Genomic DNA, 17,532 nt, shown 5'->3' with positions numbered 1-17,532 from the left:
TTTCCACCTATCACATTTCCGACGCCCCTCCCCCAAGTCCCTCCTCCCTATCTTTTATCTTAGCCTGCTGGACAAACTTTCCTCATTCCTGAAGAAGGGCTAATGCCCGAAACATCGATTCTCCTGTTCCCTAGATGCTGCCTGACCTGCTGCGCTTCTCCAGCAACACATTTCCATACTCTAGAAACTCCTACCCTCCTCGATCCTTCAGCCTACTATTATCCTTAGTCTACACTTCAATTACTGAAGTCACCTATTAAAATAATTTTATAATTCCTGCACTCCTCTGTCATTTCCTTGCAAATTTTCCCTTTCCAATTTTCCTATCAGTCAACAATTTAATTGTATCACTTTTTGTTTTTTCAACTTAAGTCAAATCCATTCTGTCAGTGGCCTCTCTGGTATTTTGTCTCTTCAGCACTGCAACACTCTTTAAATAATGCAGGTACCCTTCCTCCTTCCTGGCATCTTGCATCCAGAAGTTTTTGATACTCACATCTTGCTTTTCTTTGAAAAAGGTCTGAGTTACAACCGTAACATATTACTGCCACATAGCTACTAGGGTCTGCAATACATCTACATTCACAGCTATCTGCCACTCTGCATATTCGCCGACATGCATGACAACTCAAATGAGTCTTTATTGCTTGCCACCTAACTCTGAACCCATCTAAATAACTTAATATTTCCTACTCCGGTGGAGATTCTCTAATACTCAGAGCACTTGGACATTACCCTCTAATATTCCTGCCAGTTTCGATTACTCTGTTAAGTTAATTTGAGCCCTCCTCTGTAGAACTAGGAAATACCCCCTCAAAAGAGATTATGCCAGTTCTGTTTTGTTGCACCAATCCAGCCTGGGATAGGTCCCATTTCATAAGGCTGGCCCCAACGTCCTCCTTTCTGCACTGTGCCATCTTTCCATCTGCTTTATCTCCTTTCTCCATACTTATTACACACAGTATCAGGAGTAATCCAGAGTCGTCTTCTTTTGAGGTGCTGTTTATTAATTTTTGATGTAATTTCCTAGTTTTTCAGTTACTGATTGTCTGTAGCTACAGAAGTGCCTGTCTGTCCTCCTAACTACCAAATATCCTATTGCTATTCCTCTAATCTTCTTTGTGCTGTCTGTAGAGATGAGGAAACTATGGTGCTGTTTATCTAACTTTGGCTGTTACTCCCAAGATGAACATCACTCTAATCAACATTCAGAAATAAAAACAGTAAGTGCTGGGGAAATTCAACAGGTGTGGCAGCATCTGTGGAGACAGAGACAGACAGTTATAATGTTTTATGTCCAATATTACTTTTTTTAGAATGAAGGCTGCTGCCTTCTCTAAATACTGGTTTCAGAATGAAATGCTCTCAGAAAACTCCTGAACTGACTGCCTATTTCTTTCCGATTGCTGGTATAGGCAGTTATTGGTCATCTCAAATGTTGATATCTGAGCCTGTCAGTCAATTACTGTGTCATTTGGAAACCATGGAAGTTTGTTGGCACTGGTACAATGATTTTCCTGGGAAGGTTGACCAGCTGAAAACAGAAAGACTCTAATGATTGAGAAATGTGGGACTTATCTGGTACATCACTACATTTGTTTGCCTGTTAGGTATTTAGTTTCCCAGGAATTAATGAACTCAGTCAATGCTTTTATAAAATGCAGAAAAGATACATTAAAAAGGATTTATTTGAACTGCTGTATGGATATCCTGTTCACACTATATATTCTATTAGAAGTGTAGCACTGAAACAGAGCACTCATTGCATCATGACCCACCTCCCACTCATCATCATCTATTGTTATTCTTCTCTCCATTGCATTTGTCTTGCTTTCTTTGAACTGCATCTTTGCTCGTGAACTCAACTTTCTAGCTGTAGTGATTTACATATTGCCCTATGTTCTAGACATTGTAACCCATTTCGAGATAAATTTATCTCCATATTAAAGTATTACTGAGTAGATTATACTTATGGCCCCTAGTTTTGATCACCTCCACAAGTGATCATATTTACCATGTTAAACCCTTTTCATAATCTTAAACAACCATGAAATAGTTCTACGAAAATGAAAAGCATAACAATAATAATCAACTCACCAGACAGAAAGAAAACTACAACGACTGAATTCACAATTGAGAACCAGTGAATCTGTACATCACTCATTGTTAAGTACGTGTCCCAGCGAGATGCCCATTTAATAACACTTGCCTAGGAATACAAAGTACAGAAAGGTATAAATGATTTGATATTAACTTGACACTTTACAGTTTCATATTCTATCCAAGTTTAATTACACAGTCTGCAGAAAGTTTTACGATAACCTGACGCCAGATCAGCAGTATAAACCTTCAGATCATTTTGACATACTGGGTGCTCATATGCACAAACAAAAGCACATGCTGTTTTCTGGTTCACAATACAAAGAAAATGGTGAACTATTATTGCATAGCTTTGTGGTTCAGACTCTTCAAGTGTTCAGTAATTCACATCTTCCTTCTACAAATTCTCCAAAAAATTGAGTTTAAAAAGGACATAGTTAGCAAAATCAGATGCTTGGATTTGACTAATGTAGGGCTCTGTACTGGCATGTTTATTGCCTACACAATGCTTACCTCCCAACGGACTGAGTAAGTAAAAAGCACGTCATTTTCTTTATTGGGATCAATCTCCTGGGGAAGAGACCCTGCAGCCTCAGGCAGGATGCAATTTCCTTGCTCATCAGCTTTTAGATCTGGAAAAAAAAAGATAATTAAATAGATACAACAACCCAATATTTAATGGGTTTGAATTTTTTTTTGAAATACTTACTCATTAAGTAATGAGACAAATATTTCTTCCATTCACAAAAAAACAAACAATGATAAACAATGATTTATAATGCTAGCAACTCTTAAGCCACCTTTAATTTTGCATTTGATCAAATTCAGTATAAGTATATTGTCTTTTGTTTTCTCCTTTAACTTCCCTCAGAAAACTTTGAAATTGAAAATGCTTGCTTACATTTGTCATGAAAAAGGAAAAAATTCACCTGAACGTTATTATGTTGGGAGTGGATAAATAAGTCAAACTGAACTCTGTACATAAAAGCAAAAATTGAAGCAATAGAAGTAAATGAGAAGTTGCAAATATTATCCCAAATATTTCCGTCAGCATCACAAATGCTGCACTGACATTGACCAGTCAGAAAACTGCACACTTACTATGTTGCATTTAAAAAAGTTTTGACTTCTGATCCAAAATGCTCAAAAACAGGAATTCATGTGGAGACCTATAAAGAGAACAGCAGAGAAGAAATGCTCCATTCTATGGCACTAAGTTGACATATAGTAATTTTAAAGGTCCAGCCTGAATGTTTGTGAATGAGTGATGCGGTTAAGTGGATGAGTAAATGGATAGTGGAGTAGGCTGGTATGTTTGTGAAATAGGGTGTGAAAGGTCGAGAGTGATTGGGATATGGTAGGTGCACAAGGTGTGCAAAAGGACAGTGAATTAGTAGGTGGAGGTAAATATGAGTAAACAGGCAGGTGGGTGAGAACAGGTAAGCAGATTAGGTGATTCGTGCGTCAGATTGAGAGTAGTCAAATCAAGTTTGAGGGGCAATTGGTCCAAGGGTTCGCAGGTAGTGTTTTTTGGTGGGGCTGCGATTACAGGGGGTAGTTGTGATGTTACATATTATGAGACAAGATTTTAACTGGAATACTATTGCTGTACCTACTCCAGAACTGGAGCGCGCTAGGCATCAGGGATTCATCCCACTGGAAGTTGAAGTTATCCCAGTCCTGTGAACCATTAGCACTGTCATGGCTGATATTGCAGAAACCTACCATGCCTAATGCAATTGGCATATAGATAATTATTGCTTGACTAGTTGCTTTTTTCCGCAAATATAAAAGACTTACATATGGATTTATGAAGACCCAAAAGTCCCACTTCTCCCCACATTATAAAGATTGTCTGCCTTGACATAACTGTACAACTAACGTAACAACATAGCTAGGGTTGACCTGAACTCTCGTTAGCACTAAATTAATGCAAGGACCAATTGCATTCGCTCACACTGGCAGGGAATTAGTATAAAACATACAAAAATACTGTTACCAATTTATACGAGAACTGTTAGTCTCCTAATTTTGCTCAAAATCAAAACATCAAAAGCCTATCAAGAAAAGGCATAAATCCAACTAAGCATAGCACCAGAAATATGAACTAACTGTTTTTCAAAGCTCAACACCATTGGTTGTATGTCATTTTGAATATGCTGTCATGTTGCTAAAAAGCAAAGTGTGCCTATGATATTACTACTCCCTGTAGCATTAGTATATGAAGAATATTCTACAAGACATTTAACCATAGTTAACTGCTTACCATGAATCTACACGCATATGTAGCAAAACCAGAGCAGTGCTGATATACATTTGTTGCATTTAAATGTTCACTTAAATATTATACAATTATTGTTTTGCCTTTGTAGTTATAATTCTACAACATGCAAGTATGCTCAAATTATATCCAGAAATAATACTATTACCTTCATACTTAACACTCTGTGGTATCACTTCAAAACGCACAACTCTATATGTAGGTTCCTGCTCTTTCTCTATTTCTTCCTTGTGATAATAGACAATGAAGGAGAGATGGTTGTGGAGGTAGAACTGGAAAGTAAGAACATGTGAATTTGGTTGTATTTGCAAGAGAAGTGAGAGTGGGAGACAGAATACTAGGTATGCCTGATCTCCCACCAAACCTACACTTACGTGACCACACGCAAAATAAAACAAACAATTGTAAAAACAACGGGCTCGCAATGTAGATATTACAGCTTGGAATTATGAAGTTTAGTTTGTGGCATAGTTTTTATTCTGGATTAAGTCTTAAATACATAGTGAAAGCCACATTTTCCACTCTCAGAGAAACATTGGGGAATAATAAGTTATTCTGTTACAGTAATACAGATGGCATCATTATTTTTGCTTTGTAAGTCAGAGGGTATGGAAATACAGTGGATAATGCTATTGCCTGAACTCAAACACTATAATAATGATGAATTTTACATAAACATACAGATTAAAATGATAATCTGTATCCTTTTAATCTACACCTGCTCTGCCATTCATTAAGATCAAGGCACATTTAATAGACAGAACACAATGCTTCAGAAAGAAAATTGAAACTTGCATTTAAACATTAAATAAAATTACTAAATTTCTAGACTTAATCTTTGCAAACTTCTGTTCAACACATACCAGCATTTATTAAAGATTCAGAAGTGGAGTACTTGAATGCTCTATTGTAATATCAAAAATATTTAATTACAATGGAATGTGATCTATAAAGGCAATTCTAGAAGTATGGGGCATTTCTAGAATAAAGCAGCCTTCAACAAATTGTGCTTACTTTATTGTGTATTTTTTAGTATTTTGAATAGAACACATGTAACAAACTCAGGAGGTCTGGCAACATTTGTAGACAGAGAAACAGTTATTGTTCAGTCCAACATGATCTTTCTTTATATCTGAAGGCAGCTAGAAATATGATGGGGTTTTGGCTGTTGAAAATGAGGGGAACAGCAAGTAGAACAAAAAGGAAAAGTTACGAAATGGTAAAAGGGGAGGGAGATTAGAGATCAAGAACATGTCTGAGAACAAAAGGCAAAGGGAGTGGTAATGATTGCAGAAAATGCACAATACATACATGCAGTGTAGAATATAATCAGCTTTGAAAGCAGAAACATGTGACCAAGAATCAGACACATGGAAGGAAGAAAAAGTATAGCAAAACAGAGGTCAGAGTTCATGATCTGAAACTGTTGAACTCAAAGTTTAGTTCAGACAGCTGTAAAGTGCCTAAGCCTCCGGCTTGCACTGGGTTTCAATGGAAAATTGCAACTGTACCAATACAGAAACATGAACATGGAACACGATGAAGGACCGAAATGGCAATTGCCCAGAAGGTTTGCAAAGAGTGTGGAGGTATTCCACAAAGTGGCTACCGAGCCTGCTTTTAGTCTCCGTGGTGTAAAGAATGTTGCATCAAATAATTTAGACTGAAAGAAATACAAGAAACTGCAGCCTCGCGTGGAAGGAATGTTTGGGGCCTTGGATAGAGAGGAGGTAGAAGGCAAAGGACAAGTTGTTACATATCCTGCAAACGTGTGGGAAGATGCTGAGATAAATGGATGCCATTTTAGAACTGAGAGCAGTGGATCAGAGTGTTTCAGTAGGAATGCTTACTGACCAGTGAGGAGAGGGATAGGTATGTTTGGTGGTGGAATCAGACAGGATTTGGTGGAAAGGACAGAGGATTATCCTTCTTGTATGAAGACTGGTAGGGTGAAAAGTGAAGAAAAGGGGAAACCTCTCATGGCTCTGGATGGGGTTGAAGGAGTGAGAACAGAAATGCAGCACCTGGGTCATACACAGTTGAACATCCTGTAAAAGAGGAAGGCATATCAGGAATGCCAATGTGGAAGGTAGTAACCCTGGAAGAGATGTGACAGACAGTAAAATTAAGAGATCAGAATGAAGTCCTTACAGGATGCATTGTTTGAGTAAGTGTAGTCAAGGTAGGTGTGGAAGTAAGTGGGTTTGCAATGAATATTAGTTAACAATCACATACTCAGAAATGGAGCCAGAGACATCAAGGAAGAGACGGAAGAGTCAGAAATTGACCAGGCCAGTTCTAGAGTAGCAAGAAACAGCACCAATAAATTCATTGACATATCTTGCAAAGAGTTATTGGAGCAGGCCCAAGAAGGTCCACAACGACAAATGTTTCTCACACTCCACAAAATGATAAACATAACTAGTCTCCATGCAGGATGTCATGACCGCAGATTATAACACAAGATCACCTACTGACATATCAAACTTTAACTGCAATATGTTTTTTTTTTACAAAGGAAAAAGGTCACAAATCCAAAGGTTTATTATAGGTTAATTTATTTGGATTTGGGAGAAAACCATCTACAAAGGAAGGGATCCTTTTTCAATTGTACTTGCTGCAGCAAAAGAGGGAGCAGGTGATTAACTAAGGGAAGTCAGTTCATCCCCTCACCTGTTTCAGCGTTTGAGGTGTCCCATCTGAAAAGATATTAAACTGGGGAACCTCACCCAGTATTTGTTCATAACAGGGTACCAAACAGGCAGATCTTTAATTTAGAAGAGGTGTGACAAGTTAATGGAATATTGTTCAATGAGATAAAAAGCTCAGCCAGGTAGAATAGGATAGTGGTAAATGGAGACTGTTCAAGTCACTGGTCAAGGAAGAAATGGAGAGCCCTGTGGTGTAAAATTCCAAGCAGTGGAATGTGGTGAAACGGTTAAAAATTATGTCCCAATACATGTGTGAATCTAACCGGAATGGAGGTGTTGCTTAGTCCCGTGTGAATCTTCTTATCTGTATGTAACCAGAATGGAATGTGTTTTTTAGCCTTGCTCTGCTGTTCACATGAATGTTTATATCTGGAAGAGAGTATATCAGCTGGAAAAGTCTCCAGTTCGGTGAGTCTGCTCCGGGGTTACGTTTAACCGCCGAGCGTGGGTTGTTGGCAACCGCTCTACGAGAACTGACGGCTCCCAGTTCCGGTAACATGTAGAGTGAGTATAAGCCAGACCCGTTCTGGCGACGCTGCGGGGAATAAAATGCCCATATTCTAGCAGACTCGCCTCTTGGTCGTTTGTTCTGTGTCAGACTACTCTCCTACGAACCTGACCTTGAGAATTTTTTAAAACAAGCCCTCAGACCAACCTAGAAGCTTACAAGGTTTTAGAGGGATTGGACATCCATCGTGAAGCAGCTGCCATTAGGGCCAGGAAATTAAATTGCTGGAATGACACAAAGCCTCAGAAAAGTCATGCCTGTAGACAAGAGGAGACAGGATGAGGGGGAAGAGTGTCAAGATAGGAAAAAAGATTCACTGGAACAGGAGCAGCCTGAAATGATGAGTCTGCCAGGGCAGTTGTGCTTGGGAATTTGGGAAGGAGGTAGAAACAGGCTGTTCATGGTTGTGGAACTATAAAGATGTGAAGCTATGGATTCAGACAAGAGGTCACCAACAGCCTTGTAAATGACTTTCAGTGGTGGGGTCATGGTCCAAGGAGAGATAGGAAGAATTAATTGAGCACTGGCACTTATCTCTAGACATAAGATGTTGGTATACCAGACGATATCTGCTCATAAAAGTGATGCTGCTATGATGATACAGTTAGGATTAGACTCCGAGTCCGGACCACGTTCAGAGGGAGACACGTGAGAGTGGGTGAAGAGAGCAGAAAAATTAAGGCAGCTGATTTCACTGAAAACTGACTGCATGGTAAGAACAAAGGCAAGAGATCAAAGGTAAGGATACAGGTCAAGGGAGGGTCTTGGAAATAATTCAACATGTCCTTTGAACAGGGAGAGAATTGTGATAGTAGGCCTGGAGGTGAAGGCATTGTTGTATCTTGCCCATAATTCATTGAGGGTAGTGGTATGAGGGAATTCAGTATTGTGTTTATATGCTTTAATCCTCAAGACAAAGCAGCTTGACTACATTACAAACTAGCAGGAATTTTCAGAAATAGCACTATTACTTTTCTCATATATTGAATTCCCATTAAGAAATTAGAAGATTAGAATCCTTACAGTGTAGGTCCACGTCGATCCTTCTGAAGAGTAACCCACCCAGACTCATTTCCCTATACTTCCCTCTGACTAATGCACCTAACACTATGGAACAATTTAACATGGCCAATTCACCTGTCCTGCATACCTTTTGGAATGTGGGAGGAAACCGGAGCACACCCATGCAGACACAGGGAGGATGTGCAAATCTACACAGACAGTCGCCTGAGGCTGGAATCGAACCTGGGTCACTGGCGCTGTGAGACAGCAGTGCTAACCACTGAACCCCTTTAAGGCTGACAAAAGATAAGATCCAAATGTCTGCACACAAATCAAAGCTTTTTGTATTGAAGTAATTATTCTAACAGCTTAACTTTCTGTTTACTTATGGCTCAAATATCTAATTTCATTTCTAAGGATAGATTTCCTGTTTAGTGCAGCAAGTCTGTCCAGTTAGTTTTACCTTGTTATTGTCAATAAATCCCAATCTATAACCATGCTCAAACTGTACTTCCTTCTCTTTCTTTTTGTCATTGTCATCATGGTTTGGGTAAAATTCCAATCGTGTTGCGACAGGCAGGTTATCTGCAATTCTAGAACAGACAATTACCATTCATAAATGGAGGGGGAAAAAAACGAATACCTCAAACTTTACATTAAAAGATCCATAGTAACATGCAAAATCTTCAGTATTCTAATTACCTTTGTAAAAATATTGCTGAGTTCCCCTGCGTAATTCTCATCATAATCCTGAATCTATATCACCTAGTCACAAAGTCTTTCATCTGTTCAAAACTTTTGAGTTTTGAAAACCTCTTGGCCTGCTCAGTTTGAGTGACAAAAGCCTTAATTTCATAAGTTTTGTTTTAAAAGACCATAGCTAATTTCTGATATGCTTCACGGAACTTTTGCTAGATCATGATAGTATGCCATTGTGTATTCAACTCTTGTACCCTTCAAGCACAAATGTTGCTGGCAGCTTAGGGTTGACGAATTTACCCTGAAGTTTCAACTTCAAGTCTCCTTGATCATGCATAATACAGCATAGAAAACACTCTGCTCTACCCCAAAAGTGCATTAAACTGCCACCTTAGGAGGGTCTCCATGAGTCTGCCAACTCAGTGTTCAAGTGCAGGTTATTTTAGAATGAATCTGAGGCACTACTAGGAACTTGACAGTGTAAACACACTTCAGGTACAGCTAATAGAAGACTGATCTGCTTAATGTATCACCTCAGCTTTGGATGAAGCATTTACTAGCAGATTACAGAGTTTTGTTAATGTTATCAAATTCAGAAGGTAGTATTGTATCCCATTGGTTTTATTTAATACTTTAAGGCCTACAAAAGATAAGATCCAAAACCAAATAAATCATCTAACAGGTACTTATTCTATATACTTTTGTAACTGGCAGTTATGGTTTTAATATCAAAGTAACTATTGGCCAGACCAATATTTATTTTTAATCAGCATTAAAATAAATTATCTGGTGCAAATCACATTGCTGCTTGTGGGAGTTTGATAGCAAAATTAATTTCCATTTTTCCCAAATTTCAACAGTGATTACTATTCAAAAGTATTGGCCGTAAGATCACTTTGGGACATCCTTCGATCATGACCAGTGCAATATTAATACATTTATTTTTAATTTGCAAAAGTAAACCTAACTATGCAACTGTAAATGCATTACAACAAGCAAAACCACCAATAACAGTTCTCAGACTTTAATTCTCAATAATTTTCACCAAAGTCCCCTAATGATAGTAAAGTGTATCTTCAAGATAAATGGAAAACAATTATCCTTCCCTTCAGAATACCAATGCAAACAGCACAAGGAACCATTTAGAAATCCACTAATGAAGGTAGCATAAACTGGAGGATAAAGTCTCCAAATTGACAAAAAATTCAAAGGCACCAGAAAAACTCCAATTACCCAGTCTGATTTGTACCTGCCTGCTTATTTTTGAAAAAGGACAATTGGGTTCAAAACTAGGATCTGAATCATTGAAGTGCTGTTTCTAATCCATGGTTTATTCCAATGAAGAGTAAAGAATTAATCTCACCCCTAAAGCCAACTTCACAACTGACCAATTAGGATTCACATATTCCTGGGCTTTCCAGTTTTCCATGCAAACAAAAGGGACAATTGCTGGGAACCTCTCCATGAATTAAGAACCGACAATTGCAACACACACTTCGGTTTACTTTTGCAAATTAAAAATAAATGTATTAATATTGCTCTGGTCATGATCTAAGGATGTCCCAATTTTTGGGACAATACTTTTGAATAGTAATCACTGTTGAAATTTGGGAAAAATGGAAATTAATTTTGCTATCAAATTCCCACAAGCATGTTCCACACTCCCGATATAAACTTGAGGTGAACTAAAACTGTGCTACTCTCAGTCAAACTTGTACCAAATCGTGTCCACCCAACATGTTTCAAGCAAGCCATTGAGAAGGTTTCTCAAAATCAGCATAGTATACCAGCTAAAATACTTACAGATGAACGTAATATTCTTCCCGAATCCTTTCTACGACCAATTTACTTTCTGTTATTTTAAACCTGACAGGTTTGTTTGGTTTGTCACAGAGCACTTCACATTTCTTTTCAACGTTCATATGCAAGTTGTATGGTGTATTCACAATCCGATCACCCCTTAACACCTCACCTGTAAAACAAGAATAAATTTTGTAAGTTAATCCTTCGTTTTCTTCCGCCCTATTTTGAATGTGTAAGATTATTAGTGGTATTGTTACAGGAAACAAAAACAGCTGTAAACAATTTACTCCGTATTCCTAGGATAATACAGATTTAGTTGAGTGTGTGGTGCTGGAAAAGCACAGCCAGTCAGCCTCTGAGGAGAATCCTGCTTCATCAGGATGAAGAGCTTATGCTCAAAACATCGATTCTCCTGCTCCTCAGATGCTGCCTGATGAGCTGTGCTTTTCCAGTGCCACACTCAACTCTGATCACTTTCGCCTGATATAAATTTAGTTCAAGTCTCATGATTGAAGTGCGATGCAATAGCTAATAATTAAATTCTCTACACTTCAACAGATAATTCAGTTGTTAAAACACCATCTGATGAAAAATCCATGACATTGTTCTGCTGGCTAGACAATTAGTTATCGGTTGACTAAGGATTTAAATTATGAAGAAAAAACAAGATTTCCTTTGAGTTAGAGACATTTCAAAAGGTGACCATGTTGTATCTAGGATCCTATTACTAATAACATTAAAATACAAACATTTCCTGAGGTTGGAAAGAGAAACATTACTGAAAGGTGCTCCCAGATCAGGAACAGCACATCAGTTAACTCAATACCAGAGTCAGTAACCTTTTTATTTGGGATAGCCTGACAGATGAACAAACTGCACCTTCCACTGTTCAACAGTATTCCTAAACACAATATAGCTGTAATTTTATATCAACATTTACGATCCTCCTGAAATTTAATCAAAATCAAAATATGTAATACGATATTCAGGCAAGTATTTCAACTCTTTTCTTTAATTCTGCCTTTGGATTTAATATACTAGCCATTCGCTTAATCTCTGAAATCAGACCATTGATTGGTAGCACAAAAGACAACTGGCAATTTGTTTTTAGACCATAAGACATAAGAGCAGAAGTAGGTCATTCAGCCCATTCATTGAGATCATGGCTCATCTCAGAATCCTCAAACTTCTTGCCTTTTCCAATTTACCCTTGGTTCCCTTACTGATTTAAAGATACATATCTCAGCCCTGAATATACTTAATGATCCAGCCTTGACAGCTGTCTGTGGTAAAGAATTTCACAGCTTTGTTACTCTCAGAAGAAATTCCTCCTATCTCATTTTCAAGGGGGCATAGGTTTAACAGCTATGTGTAAGCTAAGTTTATTTTAAAATATAGAGGGTGGGTAGGTCGTAAAACCAAATACAGATATAATGCAACTCCGCATTATAGAAAAATCGCTCTTTAGAAACAGAACTTAAAGTGTTGACGAGGCAATCGCATTACAGCCAACAACACTTTTTGAAAGTTCACGCTTTAGAAACAGTATCCCCAATTCGTCAATTGCATTACAGGAATATCGTGATAACGAAATACACATTATTGCAGAATGACCTGTACAGTAGCAATGGTTGAGGCACTCAGACAGACACATGAACAGGCAAGGTATAACAGGGTATGGATTGTGGGATTAGTTAAAAATGGGATCATTGTCAATGCAGACATACTAAGCCAAAGGCCTGTTCCTGTACTGTTCTGGTCCAAATCTGTCCTAAATGTGCAAGACCTATTATGATATTAAACCCACTAGTTCTAAACACTCCCAGAAGAGGTAAAACTTTTACACATGTACTTTGTCAAATCCCCTAATAATCTTGCGTCTTTCAATATAGTCACCTTTCAACCTTCGAAATTCCAATGTGTACAGGCACACATACTCAACCTCTTCTAATAAGACAGTCCCACCAAACCCATAATCAGCCTAATGAACCTTCTCTAGATTGCCTTCAATGCCAATATATATTAGATTAGAGACTCAAGATTCACAGTATTCCAGCTCTTGTCTGACTGACAGTTTCAGAGAAACCTCTCTACTTTTATACTCCATTCCCTTTGAAAAAAAGACTAACATCCTATTTGCGATCCCTATTACCCACTGGACATGGATGTTACCTTTTCATGATTCATGCACAATGATTCCTAAATCCTTCTGTTTTGTAGCTTTCCACAGTCTTTCTCCATTTAAATAACATTTAGCTTCTCTATTCTTCCTGACAAAGTGAATAACTTCACATTTTCTCATATTATATTCTATCTGCCAATTTTTTGCCCACTTGTATATCCCTCTGCAAACTTTTTGCGTCATCTTCACATCTTATCTTCCCACCATTTTTGTGTCTTCTGCAAATGTGGCATAGTTGCATTCACTTGTATACAAGTCTTTATGTAAATAACTGTGTTCCTAGCACTGATCCCCATGGCACTCTACTAGGTACAAGTTGCCATCCTGAAAATGCCTCCCTTATTCTAACTTTGTCTTCTACTAGTTAGCCAATCCTCTATCCATGCTAATGTACTACCTCAAACATCATCGACCCTTATGTTACTAAGTTGCCTAATGTATGTTACGTAATGAAACACCTTCTGAAAATGCAAATACATTACATCCACTGCTTTCCCTTTATCCATCTTGTTTGCCAGCTCCTCAAAAAGAATTCTAACAACATTGACAAGCACGATTTCCCCTTCATGAAGCTACGCTTGCACTGCTTCATCATATTATGTATTTGTAAATGCACTGTTATTATTTCCTTTGTAGTAGATTTCAATTTTCCCAATGATAGACATTAAGCTATTTGGCCTATAGTTACCGGTTTTTGTCTCCTTCCCTTTTCAAAATAAACAAGCTACATGGGCAGATTTCTGATCCTCTGAGACTTCGAAAGTCTAAGGAGTGCTCGAAGATTACTACCAGCACATCCACTATCGCTGTTGCTAATCCTTTAGTTCCATTGGACACAGGCCATCAGGTCCAGGGGAATTAACGGTCCTTAGCCCATTAGCTTCCCTAGGACTTTTTTTTCCTCGAGTGATATTGTACTTATTTCCTCTTCTGCTTTTGCCACCTGAATATTTAATAATTTGGGGATGTTATTCTGTCTTCTATTGTGAAGACTGATACAAAGTATTTATCCAATGTCTCTGCCATTCCCTGGTTCCCTATTATTTTCCAAGCCTTATTCTTGGAAAGGGAACCAAGTTCACTTTTATTCTCTCTTCCTTGCTTGCATGAGTTACCTCAGTTTATTTTCTCCTTCCTTATAAACTTTTGGATTGTCTTTTATGTTTTAAACCTTTCCAAACCTTTGACTTACCTCTAATGTTTGAACATCGCATGTTTCTTCTTTCAACTCAATGCTATCCTTAACTTCTTTGGCCATGATTGGTTTATCCCTTTCCTAGAATCCTTCTTCATCACTGGAATATATCTTTGCAGAGAAACAAACCATTTTCTTACTATCTTGGTCCTGAACCATCTTTGCTGCTAAACTCCTTTCACAGTCTACTCCAAGTTTCTACTACTCCTGATTCCTTTGCCTTTATCCTTAAGCTGAGCACAGTTGTTTCTGACCCAGGTTCCTCTCTCTCTTTAACTGATTGCAAATTCTACCATATTAAGGTCACTGTTTCCTAGGGGATCTTTTACTTTGCCTCATTATATAATCATCAGATCCAAAATAGCCTGATTCCTCTTTAGATTCACCAAATATTGATTTAGGAAAATGTTCCAATTACAGACTATGAATTCTTCTTCATTTCTTCCTTTGCGAATTTGACTACCCCAATCCACAAGAAGATTAAATTCACATATGATTAATGTACTACCTTTATGGCATGCCCTCATTCTCTCCTGATACATTGCCTGTCTCATCACAGAGTTACTGTTAGGGAACCTATAGACAATACTTACGGTGACTTCTTTCTTGTTTTACTTATTTCTAATCATATAAATTCAATGTCTTCCGATTAGAGATCATTTCTTCCTCAGTTCTTATTTCACCCCACATCAATAATGCTACTCCATTACTCCATCACTCTTTCCTTCCTGCCAGTCCTTTGCACATATACTGAATATCTTAGTCCCCAGTATTGACCATGTAACAACGTTTCCAGAATGGCTATAAGATCATATCTTTTAACCTGTACTTGTGTCATTAATTCATCTGTTGTGGTCTGAATACTACATACAAAATACTTTAAAATTTAAAACAAACTTACCGAGATTTTCTGCCTTGTATTCAATTTTTTCTGGACGACAAAAAGGGAGAGAATAATATTCATATGGAAGCTGCGTCCGTGAGCTCGTCAATTTCACTGCCTGAAATATGAAGAACTAAAAGCTAGTTATTTTTTCACATTGGCATTTTATGCAGTTATATTTATTTTAATAAAAGTAATTATGCCTTCTTGAGTTTATGCTTCAAAAGATAGCACAGAAACATCCAAGCTACCATTCAGCCTTTGATCCAGTTAACAAACAGCAAAAATGAGACAAAAACAAAACGTTTTGGGAATACTCAGCTCAAGCAGCCTCTAGGGAGGCTGAAACAGAAGTAATGTTTTAGGTCATTGACTTTACCTTCAAACTGAAAAACGATGTAACGTGTTTTAAACAGAGACAGAGAGGGAGGAGAGTGAAGTTATGAACAACAAGGTTTGAAGGCAATAAATATTGAATGACAAAAGGAATTGCGATGCAAGGCGGAAGGGGATTGAAAATGGTATAATTAAGAAATAAAAAAAAATTGGTCGAGATAACATGCAGTAAGCTATTCCCTAGAGTTGCTGTCGGATTAAAAAAGGGAACAGTGGTTATGATATGAAATTGCTAAAATCAACATTGAGTCTTAAAGACTATAAACAGCCAAATTATGAACATATGAAGAATAAATAGGCAAGTTAGCTCGTTAAACTGGAAGGTTCGTTTTCAGACATTTCGTCACTACACTAGGTAACATGAAAAATAAGCCACTTGGTACTTCAAGCCTGTTCAAATTAAAACCTGAAGTGGTATTCCTCAAGCATCTGTTTAGTTTCATTCAAAAACTGTAGGTATAAAAGGACCAAGAAGTCGGAGTGAGATTGGGGTGAAGGTTAAGGTTAAATAAGGAGCTCAAAATCAAGCTTGAGAACAGAACAGAGACATTTCACACACAGTTGTCAGTCTCGTTTGGCTTCACCAAGGTACCGAAGACCACACAATGAATTATTAATAATGTATGACAATTTGAAAATGTTCAATAGTTATGAATCTCCGTTTAGAGTCAGATGTACAGCATGGAAACAGACCCCTTGGTCCAACTCGTCCATGCTAACCAGATATTCTCAATTCATCTAGTCCCATTTGCCAGCACTTGGTCAATTTCCCTCTGAACCCTTCCTATTCATATACCCATCCAAATGCCTTTTAAATATTGTAATTGTATCAGTCTCCACCACTTCATCTAGCAACTCATTCCAGAGATGTACCACCCCCTCCGTGAAAAGTAGCCCCTTAGATCCTTTTTAAATCTTTCCCCTCTCACCCTATGTTCTCTGGTTCTGGACTCCCCCACCCCAGGAAAAATAACTTGTCTATTTACTCTATCCATGCCCCTCACCAGCCACCTTACTGGTGACACCCAAATCTCAAGAATGAATGATAAATAAATTACATGCATACCTTAATTTCGACAGGATGATTTCGATGAAAGTCCATTGGAGCCACACCTGGTACGTAAAAAGAATATGATGGATGCAAGACCAAGAGAAATGGTGATAGCCAGATTAATATTACCTGAAAAATAAGGGTTTAAAATTTGTTAGTATATGAATTCTAACAAGATTATTAAAATTTGCATAATTATTACTTGAAGCAAAATGAGGCTTTTGATAAACATTGAATGACACATATGGCAAATACTACAATGACTTACTTAGGTGCTTAAATGTATATAACGCTCCAAATGAGCTATATATGAGTAAAAGAGCTCTGTCTCACTGAGGCACTCCATTCTCTTTGCAGAAATTGCTGTTTGCTTCAGGTAAAATTCAAATACACCTGGCTTGAAATAAAACTTCCTTGGGGCATGGGTGCGAACATTGCTAGTAATGCCAATTTCCCAGTTGGCCTGGAGAAAAGTGGTAATGTGTCAATTTGTTGAACTGCTGCAGTGCAAGCGTTTTCGGGAATGGGAATGGGAATTCCAAAATTTGATTCAGCAAGTGAAGGAACAGTGAATCAGTTCCATATCAGGTGGAGACATGCAGGTTGCAGCTTTCCTTTCTCCCAGCCATGCTTATTCCTCTAGGTGAAAGAGGTCCGATTTTTGATGGCGCTGATGAAGGAACCTTGTCAAGTTATTTCAGTACATCTTGTAGAAGATGCA

At 37.9% G+C, this 17,532-nt stretch overlaps 1 protein-coding gene across 2 annotated transcripts in view; it reads right to left on the bottom strand.

Annotated features, from left to right (window-relative positions):
* tm9sf4 (transmembrane 9 superfamily protein member 4) overlaps positions 1–17,532 on the bottom strand; it is a 46,996-nt gene that overhangs the window by 23,098 nt on the left and 6,366 nt on the right. For both annotated transcript variants that reach the window (XM_043710501.1, XM_043710500.1), the window contains exons 2-8: positions 16,827–16,940; positions 15,383–15,482; positions 11,105–11,273; positions 9,066–9,195; positions 4,530–4,653; positions 2,614–2,732; positions 2,098–2,209 (exon numbers count right to left, since the gene is read on the bottom strand). In XM_043710501.1, the coding sequence (XP_043566436.1) occupies positions 2,098–2,209; positions 2,614–2,732; positions 4,530–4,653; positions 9,066–9,195; positions 11,105–11,273; positions 15,383–15,482; positions 16,827–16,940 (868 nt within the window). The remainder of the gene's footprint in view (positions 1–2,097; positions 2,210–2,613; positions 2,733–4,529; positions 4,654–9,065; positions 9,196–11,104; positions 11,274–15,382; positions 15,483–16,826; positions 16,941–17,532) is intronic.

Source organism: Chiloscyllium plagiosum, chromosome 20 (assembly GCF_004010195.1).
Source record: "Chiloscyllium plagiosum isolate BGI_BamShark_2017 chromosome 20, ASM401019v2, whole genome shotgun sequence".
NCBI classification, from domain to species: Eukaryota; Metazoa; Chordata; class Chondrichthyes; order Orectolobiformes; family Hemiscylliidae; genus Chiloscyllium; species Chiloscyllium plagiosum.
The sequence above is the reverse complement of the archived record's forward strand: the minus strand, read 5'-3'. Positions and strand labels throughout refer to the sequence as shown.